Below are 12,305 nucleotides of genomic sequence, written 5' to 3' on the forward strand. Positions count from 1 at the left end.
TTTTACTGAGAAATGTTGCATTAACAACTAGCTGAAAGTTTTATATTTTTATATCAGTTAAAGAAGTTTATTTATTTTATTTATTTTAAGTTTTGGTTAAGTATAATAACTGTGTTTCACATAGTTTATAATTGCTATAAAATATAAAAATAATTGCTTTTTAACAATGCAAAAAGGCAGCGGATAACATTTTAAATAATTCATACCGGTTAAAGGTTTCGTGTGACTAGAGTATATTAAATATATGCTAAGCACATACCCTACAGAACGCACATAATGTATCACCGAAACATCTGTAGTTAGTATGAAGCTTATTTGGTGTGATCTGAGTAATGAGGAAGAGGTGAGACATCAGTCATATGTCTGTTCTCTTCAGGCCCGAGGAGTCACATGACCATCGCCGTCCACACAGCAGCGGAGTGCGCGAGCGCTGTGGCGTCTACGAAGTTTGTTTTATAGAAAATAAGTCAATAAACCTCGATCTACAGAGAAATACAATGGCGGCTTCATCGTTTGCGATATCAGTGTCAGTTATGACAGTGTTTTGGGGTCTTATTGGTGGAGTTATTCCCTGGTTTATTCCCAAAGGACCGAATCGAGGGTGAGCAACATTAGCATTTCCTACACGAAAGTTTTCTGTAATACATCATCTATATTAACTTCTGTCTGTTTAGCGATGTATTTGAAATGTAAAAAGCCTGGCAAACTCAAAAAAATTAAAAAATAAAATGTTTGTAAACGATACAGTTTACTTTACGAAAACCAGTGACCGTCAGAATAAAATAAAGTTTGTGGTTTGACTTGCATGACAATTGGAAATACATTCAATTATAATCATGTCTTTAGTACAAATCAAAATCAAATATGTTGAGAAATATGTTAGTTTTAACATTCGGATATGTATGACTGGATCACGTGACCATGCCAAGTGACGAGGAACCTATTTTACACATTTATATTTATTCACAGTATTTTTAATAAGTGTTAAATATCTCTGTTTTTGCCCTTTAGAGTCATTGTGACGATGCTGGTACTAACTGCAGTCTGTTGCTACCTTTTGTAAGTACATTGCCTTAAAATGATCTCTGTTATCCATGTCTAGAGAGACTTGAGAAGATGTATAGCTGCTGTTTAAAGTGGTAATAGAGAGATTCTGTTCTGTTTAATTTGAAAGTCAAACACAGCCTTTGGGCAACTCCAGTATTGATTAGAAAAGAAATGCAACACACCCAGGCCAATGTGCTGTTTCATCCAGTTTAATAGCAAACTTATAAATAAATGTAAATAGTATTGTATGATGTGTTAAATAAGCTGATAAACTGTCTGCACTGTCCATGTTTGATGTGAATTATTTATTATTTTGAAGAAATATGATAGTGTTTGTTCTCTAACAGCCACTAGTAGGCAGTGCAGAATACTTTTTTTGCTGCCACATTTGTTCCTAAATTCAGTCTCTGTTGGCAGTATTGACTGCCATATTGTTCACTTTGTACTGTTGGTTTGATTTCAGCTGGCTGATTGCTATTCTATCACAGCTGAATCCGTTGTTTGGACCGGTACTGAGCAATGATACCATCTGGTACCTCTACTATCATTGGGCGTAGAGTCCAATGGTTCTTTTACAAAGCAGGTTAGCAGATCATTCTGAAAGTGCACTAACATCTTTCATTTTGTAAACTATTGTACCCTCACTTTGAGTTCCAGTCATTTTGACACGGAGAGGATTTTCTTTTCCTGTTAGACTAAAACTTACTGACTTTGCTCACACTGGACATAACAACTTCCCCCATCTTGTTACACTTGTGATGTTCCCGGTGTTCTGTCGATTTTTCCTACCTTGTCAGATTTTGCTACCTACCATTAAAACAGGCACAATTCAACAGCGGAAATCATATTCATGTGGTTAGAGGCTTTATTATCTAGCCTGGTTCTACCAGACTCTCGTACATTTCATTTGTACAGAGAGTCTGGCCACTCTCCATTGACAAGCGTTTACTTCCTTGAAGGCGGGTACGCTGTTGAAGTTTAAAACTATTGGATCTGCCATAACCAATCGCTAACGTTTGGTCGTAACGTATGTCATCTCAAACTAGCGCACAACATCAACGTCATCGTTCTCAGCCACTCCCTCTGTTCGCTGATTGGACCGGTTAAGATTTGACCGGAGAAAACCAGAGAATATACCGCAATCCCAGACGGAGTACTGAAGGAAAATGAAAATTGAGAGGAAGTACATAGTTTTCGATGCTTGTTTTTTTAAACAATATTGACGGGGGAACCTAGTACCGGAGTGAACGCAGGTTATAAGGATGTAGAAAGTATCCTTGTCTGAAACTTTATTTGTAAAATGAAGATACATTTCAATAACATAGTAATTATGGATGCTCCTGAAATGCATGGTAAATGCGATTTAATAAATGAACAGGATGGCACATTATTCAAGGATGTGCTTTTATTGCATGTTTAAAACTGCATGACATGTCTAAAATGCATGTGCACAGTTAAGATAAATGACAAAGTTTACTTGGGCAAGGCAAAATAACCACAATATTAGCAAAAACAATGATATAAGACTGCGCAGTTTTTGTCAATCAGATGCGCAAGGAAGTTGCGTTCATTACTATAGCTACAGTAGACTCTCGGCCATTAATCTGTGCTCTAGGTGCATTCTCTTTCAAAATTATCATTGGATTATAGAAAGAAAAAAAACAGCATTTTATTTCAAATGAAAATAAGACGCTCACATCTCCATCTGTTATTGTAGACCAAGCAGCGCTCAAAACCTACCGTTGTGAACAACATAACCATTTCACGATTTAAAGGGTTAGTTCACCCAAAAATGAAAATTCTGTCATTAATTACTTACCCACATGTCGTTCGACACCCGTAAGACCTCCGTTCATCTTCGGAACACAAATTAAGATATTTTAGTTTAAATCCGATGGCTCAGAAAGGCCTCCATTGGCACAATGCACTTTACACTCTCAAGACCCATAAAAGGTACTAAAGATGTCGTTATAAAGTCCATCTCACTACAGTGGTTCTACAATAATTTTATGAATCGACGAGAGTAGTTTTTGTGCGCAAAAAAACCTAAATAACGACTTGTAAAGTGATGACCGATTTCAAAACAAGGCATAATGAAGCTTCGAAGCGTTATGAATCAGTGAGTCGAATCATGATTCTGATCGCGTGTCAAACCGCCAAACTGCTGAAATCACGTGACTTTAGCAATCCAAACTGCTGAATCGACTCACTGATTCATAACGCTTCGAAGCTTCATGATGGATTGTTTTGAAATTGGTCATCACTTTACAAGTCGTTTAGTTTTTTTTGCGCACAAAAACTATTCTCGTCGCTTCATAAAGTTATTGTAGAACCACTGTAGTGAGATGGACTTTGAAATGACGTCTTTAGTACCTTTTAAGGGTCTTGAGAGTGTAAAGTGCATTGTGCCAATGGAGGCCTTTCTGAGCCATCGGATAAAATATCTTAATTTGTGTTCTGAAGATGAACGGAGGTCTCACAGGTGTCGACCAGGGGCGTAAATTTAATCTAACAGTTGGGGGGGACGATAAACATGAAATTTCTCAAGAGCAATTTTTGAAGGGGACACAAATAATACAGCCAAAATCGTACTTGTAAGGATATGTGTACCACAAAAAAAATATATAATAATATTTAAAAAAAACAAAAAAACATTTTGTGCTTATTTGGCGTTTTGGTGCACTGAAAAATGATCTAATGTCCGTTTTTCTTTTCTCTGTCATTTTATCTGACCAACAACACAAAGCGATAGTTGTTTAAATATGAGTAAGGTTCCCCACGCAGTCATATTATAATTATTAAATTATCTCGTATCTTACACATAGTATTTTATACTATTCAGATCTTTAGATATTCAACTGCAGCAAGCCCAACACAGATCTGGCGGAGCGACCGTCCGCATATACTTTAGATTTAGAATTAGCGCCAATTCGAGGGCGGGTTCGGGTTGCTTGAATTATGGGTTCATTAGCGTATTATTCTTAATGAAAAACACAGCAAGAAAACAGTACAATGACACACTCCCTTAAATAGGCACTTTTACATGTCGCTTTGAAACCAAATGTTCCGCGATCATCTTGTCTGTCAGCTGTTTGCTCTGGTGATTAATGAAATCTGACTCTCGTTCGGCTCGTGCTGTATTGAGCAGACACATTCAGTTTTTAACTGTTGTGTCTGTTCTCTAACTAAACAAAATTATTGTATTACTATAAAAATGAAAACGACGGTGGCCCTGGGCGGTGCCGCGGTGGGCAAGTGATGTTAACAGTGTTTAATCTGTATTAAAGAGAAAAGAGTCCGAAAGAGTTCATCTGATGTTTAAAGTGAATAAAATAGTATTGACAGCTTACTGGAGTTTCATAACTGCTGTCTGAAGGGCTTGTTGTCTCCACAAACTTGTGTTGTAGTTTTTTTTACGTTCTATGGGTAACGTCAGAGCCCGTCTCTGGTAACGTTAAGTTAGTTGAGGTGCGCAGTGGATCAAACCACTGTGGGGCAAGGGGGGAGGGGGGAACTCAACATTTTTCTAAACTTAAACGCATTTTTTTGTCCTGTTTGCTTTTGTATTGTTTTACTACTTACACATGTATTTTAAGTATATATCATTATATTATTTACAATACTCAGCATGGTTTTTAGGGGGGGACAGTCCTCAGATTGGGGGGGTCCTGTCCCCCCCGTCCCCCCCGTGATTTACGCCCCTGGACATGAGGGTAAGTAATTAATAGGGTTGGGTACCGAAACCTGGTGCCAATATGGCACTGGTACTTATATAACCGGTATGTACCGGACCAAATCAGAACGCAGATTTCGGTTCCTCATTTCGGTGCCAAAATTCAAACGTGCTTTTGCGCTTTGGCTGGCACCGAGCCAGAGACAGACGCTCAGCGCTGGTCACATCACAACTCATGACAACTATTCAGTGTTTTCAACCACATCATGTTTATTTCAGGTTTCAGACATTTAAATGCTCATAAGCTACTAGCAAAAAACACACTGTCTATGGAAGCGGCAATGACAATCCTTTCAGACGGTTATAATTTGACTAACGTTACGGGTTTTATTCACATCAGATACATGCACATTAAATAGTACCTATATAGTTTATAGGTATTCTTCTTCCAGTTCACTGGTCACTTACTTTCATGTATTTTGTGAGACGAGAATGAACTCAAGTGTTGTAAATCTGACAGATCCGATTCTGAGGCGCAAACTAACATGGCGCCGCCCATTGCGCTTTATAGATCAACTAACACACATTCGCTCATACATTTGAACATCAGATAGTTCGTGACACAGTTAAGAAGTTTGTGAATATTTTGAATAAAAAGAAAAAACGAAATAAACCCGATACAGCTGAGCTGTCAGCGCTATTGCGGCTGCTGTGTGTCATGTGAGAAACATGACGCGTCGGCATGGAAACATTAAGGCGATGCGTTCTAAAATATTTAGCCAGAGAATATGATCATATTTCAAAATAAAGCTGAAGCTCGAAGCTGGTTTGTAGCATACCAAGAATACAGTCTACTGCTGTTATTACTGTAACTGTTTAGAGTTATATTAGGCCTGTTGTAGTTGGGTTAGGTGGCTTAGGTTTTACTGTGAATTTGTAAATAAGTCAATAATAATTTGTAAATAAGTAAATTGTGTTTTGTATTTATTTATATTCATACATCTAAGTATACATTAAACTTTTAATAAATGGTTCAATTTAAATAAAAAAATAAATAGCCGTTTAAAGTCATCCACCTCGTTTTGTGGCCTTTTTTTTAAAAGTATCGGTTTGGCACCGGAATCGAAAAAAACCCAAACGATACCCAACCCTAGTAATTAATGACAGAATTTTCATTTTTGGGTGAACTAAACCCTTTAAGCTAAAATTATGTTTTTGGGTGCAAACTGTTGATGCAGGATCACAGAAGGAAACAATGACAATAAACACCATTAACCTAAGTGAATGAAAGGTAGGCTAATAATCAGCGATATGCGTTCACGTAGCCTATGGCTTTATTTGAATGTTTCAGCGTAGCATTCCTTAAAACTGTTTTTTCCCCCCATAAAACTAAGTAGTTCGAAGAATTATGTTCTACAGGGAGTGCAGAATTATTAGGCACGTTGATTTTCTGATCATATTTTTTTTCCAGGCACATTTGACCAATTCCAAACCACAGTAATCCTAATAACTACTATTGATTTAGTATTTAATAATGTATAAGTGAAATATAATTGTTCATGAAGGCTGGAAATGAAAATCACCTTATATTCAGGTGTGCAGAATTATTAGGCATGTTTTCTTTTACAGATAAATTGAGCCAAAAAAGAGATTTAACTCAGACTGAAAAGTCAAAAATTATTAAATGCCCATGAGAAGGATGCAATACTAATGCAATACTAGACATTGCAGTTAAGGCGTGACCATTGGACAGTGAAATGCTCGTTGGGTCAGCAGGATCTGACAAAAACAGGTGGTGAAGAAAAGACACCTGTTAACTGCAAAAGAATTAAGAATTAAGGTGAAGAATTAAGGGTGAAACCATCAGGAACCCTTTAGTCTCCAGCGCCACCATTTTCCAGAGCTGCAACCTACCTGGAGTCTCCAGAAGTGCAAGGTGTCAGGATCTCAGAGACTTCAGTTAGGTAAAGAATCCTAAAAAATGACCCCCACTAGATAAGAATCACAAGCTGAAGTGTTGTAAAATACATGAAGACTGTTTTTTTATAGGCTTAGAACCTTTCGAAAGAATTAAATTGACTTCCAATCATTATTAGTGAGCAAGAGACAAAATAATGCTAAACTCTGTTGAACTGTAAAGGGCTCTTAAAGAGGAGTCGATTCCCCTCAGGAAACTTTGGAATCGACTCTCAATTCCCAACACTTTGGAATCGATTCCCAGCCCTAGGTGGAGCCAGGCTATTTCTTATCATCCATACCTACCCTTTTAAATATAAATATAAATATATATATATATACATATATATATATATATATATTTTAAATGACGCAATATTGATCCCTGGTAGGACAATTTGACAGGTAGGATGAAATGTCAGGACACCGATCAAAAAATGACCGGCCAGCACAAAATTGCTTATAAATCTCTCATTATGATGTTATTGCCAAATTATGAATTCAGTCTTTTAATGAACTTGTTTTCTTTGAGTTAGGCCAGGTTAAATGTTCTGTTTAACCGTTTGCAGATGCCGGACGCTTGTACATTGCCAAAACGGAGAACATCTCACCATTAGGAAAACTCCTTGTGATTGAAGCTTTACATGCTGTTCTCTTACTCAAACGATGACTACCATATGACTGTTTGTGGTGTTTCTTTTTATTTATTTTATCTCATGTTCAAGGAAATTGCAATTAAATGACCTGGCCTGAGTTGAATGACCTGATTGTTGTTGGACAAATTAACCCGTCCCATTTATATATGTATGATTGTGTATGTCAAATAAAATTAAGAATCCAAATAATTTATATTTTATTGAAGATTTGCATTGTGTCCATTGGTACAACAGTTATAAAAAAAAAAAAAGCATGATCAGATTTCTTAAAAATCACAGTTACAGGCCATCTGAGATGATTATCAACTCGAGTTTGTCAGTGTATCTTTGGGGATTCTGGGTCGTGACATTGTGCATTCGCACTCTTCTCGATGAGGAAGCCCATCAGAGGAGACGTCACTGTGGTTTTGCTCTTTGGCTTGGCACACAGGACAGCAGGCCGTCAGCCCGCTCTCTCTGCAGGTGGTGCACGACAGCACGAGCTGGCAGCAGAAGTCTGTGGAGCACAGCTGATATTGATCCCACGGGCAACTGCAATATCTGCATTCTGGGGAAAGAGAAGTAAACGTTAGGTTTGTCACTCAGTAAACAGCGCTTATGAAAAAAGCATGCACTAGTACACACCTGAGATGATGTCTTTATTGAACGCAATGGCATAACGTTCATCAAACACAAAGAGTTTTCCGTGGTAGAAGCCGTCGGGGAACTGCTCGAGGTATTTATGAATGCCTCCCTTTAGCTGGTACACCTCCTTGCATACTTTCTGAAGAAAAAAAACACTCATGACTGAGGATGCCATTGCAGGGATGTGCATGTTTAGTCACCCCCCCCTTCAGACTCACTTTTGATCTGAGATAAGCCGAGCCCCGTTCACAGCGGATGCCCCCTGTACAGTACATCAGAACCTTTTTGTCCCGAAACAGATCCAAATTCTCATCCACGTAGTCTGGGAAGTAGCTGAATTTCCGGATGTTGGGGGCCAAACACTGATTGAACTGACCCTGAGAACAGACTGAACTATTAACTGTAACTTGCATAAAGTTGACATTATTGACTTTAAACTACTTACAATTTTGCTCTCGTAGAAGTTTCTGCAGTCCAGCAGTATTGTATCACTATTTGACGACTGATTCTCCACAAACGCCTTCACTTCTTTGTGAAATTCCTCTGGTTCCAAGTGTATTCCTTTGTGAAGTATAGCATTTGCATAAATACAAGAGATTAAAGGGATAGTTCACCCAAAAATGAAAATTAGCCCATGATTTACACACCCTCAAGTCATCCTAGGTGTGTATGACATTCTTCTTTCAGACGAATACAATCTTGAGTTATATTAAAAAAGTCCAGGCTAATCCAAGCATTATAATAGCAGTAATAGTTGCTCTGTTTTTGAAGTCCATAAAAAAAATGCACCTGTCCATCGAGTAACATGCTCCACGCGGCACCGGGGTGTTAATAAAGGCCTTCTGAAGCGAATCGGCGCGTAAATATCCAAAATATCCATATTTAAAACTTTATCAAGTAAAGTTCCAGCCGATCGCCTTTACTTTATAAAGTTTTAAATATGGTTATTTTTCTTACACAAACATATCGATTCGCTTCAGAAGGCCTTTATTAAAGGGATAGTTCACCGAACCAAACAGTATTTACGCTATTATTTCACCTCATATCAGACGAATGTCATCAGCTCTTCAGACCGCCATAACTTCCTGTGAGTAAGGTCAAAATACCGGCCGGGTCATAGATATATATACGTAGATTCCTCATTCGACCGATCCGCGCAGGCACTAATGAGGCATCTATGTATATATCTATGACCCGGCCGGTATTTTGACCTTATTCACAGGAAGTTATGGCGGTCTGGAGAGCGGATGACATTAGTCTGATATATGAGGTGAAATAATAGCATAAATACTGCTTGGTTTCTCGCAGAAACCGATCGTTTCGTGTCTTAAGACATCAATGTGTCGCCACGAGCCGCAGGGTTTCATTTGAAGTTGTCTGTGCATGTTTTTTTTACTCTAATAGAATTGGACCCCATTGACATGCATTATACGACTGGCACACAGCAACGGTTGGAGTTAAAAATCTTCATTTGTGTTCTACTGAAGAAACAAAGACACCTACATCTTGGATGCCTTGGGGGTAAGCAGAAAAACATAAAGTTTTTGTTTTTGGGTGAACTATCCCTTTAACACCCCAGAGCCGTGTGGAGCACGTTATTTGACAGACAGATGCATTTTTATGGACCTCAAAAACAGAGCAACAATCACTGCCATTATAAAGCTTGGATTAGCCTGGATTTTTTAATATAACTCAGATTTTTTTTGTCTGAAAGAAGAATGTCATATACACCTAGGATGACTTGAGGGTGAGTAAATCATGGGCTAATTTTCATTTTTGGGTGCATTATCCTTTTAATACACTCTACCATTCAAAAGTTTGGGGTCGGTAATATTTTTTTCATGGTTTTTCACCACAGGCTGCATTTATTTGATTAGAAATAGAGCAAAAACAGTAATATTGTGAAATAGCATTATGATTTCTGAACTATCTGAATTTTAAAATGTAATTTATTCCTGAGATGTCAAAGCTGCATTTTCAATATCATTACTCCAGTGTCACATGATCCTTCAGAAATCATTTAAATATGCTGATTTGTTGCTTGATAAACATTTCATATTATCAGCAATACTGAAAACAGCAGTGCTTTTTAATATCTTTGTAGAAACTTTGATAATCTGTTTATGATTTTTTTTTTTTTTGATGAATAGGAGTTCAAAGCAGTTTTTTTTAAACAATTTTTTTTGTAACATTATACATATCTTAACTGTCACTTTTGATCAATTGTATGCATTCCTGCAGAATAAAAATAAATCTTACCATCTCCAGTCCAAACTTATGAATGGTAGTATAAATACAACAGAATTACAAATTTGATCATATTTTAAAGATAGACACATTGAATAAACAACTGTTCTATGTATCAAGTGTTTCTCTTACCAGCCAATCGGTGGGAAAGGATATCCGGATCTACACCCATAGGGACAATTTCTTTGTAAACACCAACCTTCAGATCAGAAAAACACTCTGCACCTCCTTCACTTTTCTGCCAGAAAATTAAATGATGTGCATAGGGGATTTTAGATGCTTAATATCTAATCTCGGCCCACTTAAAATCTGAAGTAATTAACAGAAATGCAAATAAAAAATACAATTATGCCACAAAGGCTCAGATCTCAGGTTATGACATTGTTTAGATTCAGTTTGTGCCTCTATTGAGCACCTTATCAGTGTTATTCTTAACAGAGGCACTTGCTTTACCTTGAAATCCTGTACTTGCATTATTTTGAAGGTTGGATGTGACCGCATTGCCTTGATGTAAAGATTAGTGGCGGTTTTGGTGCCACCAACTGTCCCATTGATCCCCTCAGTAGCCACTCGTACCTGAGAACAATCGCAATCCCTTCAATTAGAAACATACATTGCAATAAAGGTCTTGTACGGATTTTATTAATGACTCCAGGTTATTTACCTTGCCTGTCAGTTGAAGTTTTGAACAAAGCTCTTTCTGCCACTGACAAATGACCCGAGGATCATTTAAATGACAGTAGCAGTAATACAGCAGAACTTCACCTGGACCCCTATAGAACAGATTAACTCCATGAAAACCATCAATCTTCACATAAGCACAGCAAAAGGTATCAGATCATGCAATGCACCTACTTGATAAGGCCATCCTCTGGGACGTGGCTTGTATCAGGGATCCAGGATGATATATCTGTTGATTCATCATTAATGGCCTCTTCCATTGAGTCCTCGCTGTGAGCCTGCAGAAGCATCACGTCCAGTGTCTCAGTGGTCAGCTGGTGAATCTCACTGGCATGGGTGTTGGCAACATGTTTGTGGACCGATGATGGCTCTATGAACGACTGTCCACAACAGTGCCAAAGATCTGGTGAGGTGTTTTCACAGGTTGGAGGAACTTTCTTGGAAGCCACAAATGCTGCAAATGTCTAAACACCATGGAGGAAAGTACTGCTATTAAAGGGATAGTTCACCCAAAAACCATAATTTACTCACCATCAAGTTGTTCCAAACAGGTATGGATTTCTTTCTTCTGCTGAACACAAAAGAAGACATTTTGAAGAATATGGGATTCCCATATTCCTCATTGACTTCCATAGTACGTCAAAATATATTTTGTGTTCAGCAGAAGAAAGAAATTCATCCCGGTTTGGAACAAATTGAGGGTGAGTACATGATGACAGAATTTAAAATGTTGGGTGAACTATCCCTTTAAAACACTGCAATCATAACATCAACAAGTATGACTTAAAAAGATCACTAACTCACCCTTTTCTTGACATAAGAGTACAGTTTCCTTGTTGCTGAAAAGTCAGGTTTGTCGTCTTTATGGACTTCTGGAGCAAGACTCTCAACATCCAAATCAACAAGCACACTTGCCATTATTAATTGTAATATTGTCGTCCAATGATTGTATATAAGAGGAAACCAACTATTAACACTCACAATCCTTCAATGTTTAAAAACAAAACACGCTAAAATGTCTCATATAAAGCATTTTCAACCTCTTTTCGTGCAAATGATTTCGTTAACCCTGAACCGATTAATGAAATACTACAGGTTAATAAAACTGAACACACAAGAAAACTTAACGTGCATTCATGTCTGTGAGGATAAGGATTCGCAACTACCGGTGTCCATTCGTGAATGAATCATTCGTTTGAGTGCTTTTTAGATCGTTTCAAAGCAGCTTTGCAGTAATAAAGAGAAAATAAGGAAGTTCAACAAATATAAGACCAATTCTGTTGTAAAGCAGCTGTACAGAAGACAATAGTGTCATTATTAAGCTCAGGTCAGTTCAGTGTAAAAGAGAAAACGCCATGGCGTAAAGGAATCGCTAGATTTTTCTTGAATTGAACTGCTCGAAGGAACCGATTCGATGGACT

At 37.7% G+C, this 12,305-nt stretch overlaps 2 protein-coding genes across 2 annotated transcripts; one reads left to right on the forward strand and one right to left on the reverse strand.

Moving 5' to 3' along the window:
• Positions 1-393: 393 nt before the first annotated feature.
• Positions 394-7,532, forward strand: atp6v0e1 (ATPase H+ transporting V0 subunit e1). The gene is made up of 4 exons (XM_079839538.1): positions 394-601; positions 1,012-1,059; positions 1,511-1,630; positions 7,246-7,532. Exons 1-3 carry the CDS (start codon positions 498-500, stop codon positions 1,602-1,604), a joined length of 246 nt encoding a protein of 81 aa, XP_079695664.1. The 5' UTR covers positions 394-497; the 3' UTR covers positions 1,605-1,630; positions 7,246-7,532.
• On the reverse strand, positions 7,508-12,289 carry tstd2 (thiosulfate sulfurtransferase like domain containing 2). The gene is made up of 9 exons (XM_079839537.1): positions 11,689-12,289; positions 11,059-11,348; positions 10,868-10,976; positions 10,657-10,779; positions 10,336-10,441; positions 8,402-8,517; positions 8,175-8,333; positions 7,957-8,095; positions 7,508-7,879 (listed from the first exon to the last, which is right to left on the reverse strand). The coding sequence occupies exons 1-9, from the start codon at positions 11,800-11,802 to the stop codon at positions 7,635-7,637; spliced, it is 1,401 nt and encodes a 466-aa protein (XP_079695663.1). The 5' UTR covers positions 11,803-12,289; the 3' UTR covers positions 7,508-7,634.
• Positions 12,290-12,305: the final 16 nt, after the last annotated feature.

Source organism: Gobio gobio (assembly GCF_949357685.1).
Source record: "Gobio gobio genome assembly, chromosome: 16".
Classification (NCBI taxonomy): domain Eukaryota; kingdom Metazoa; phylum Chordata; class Actinopteri; order Cypriniformes; family Gobionidae; genus Gobio; species Gobio gobio.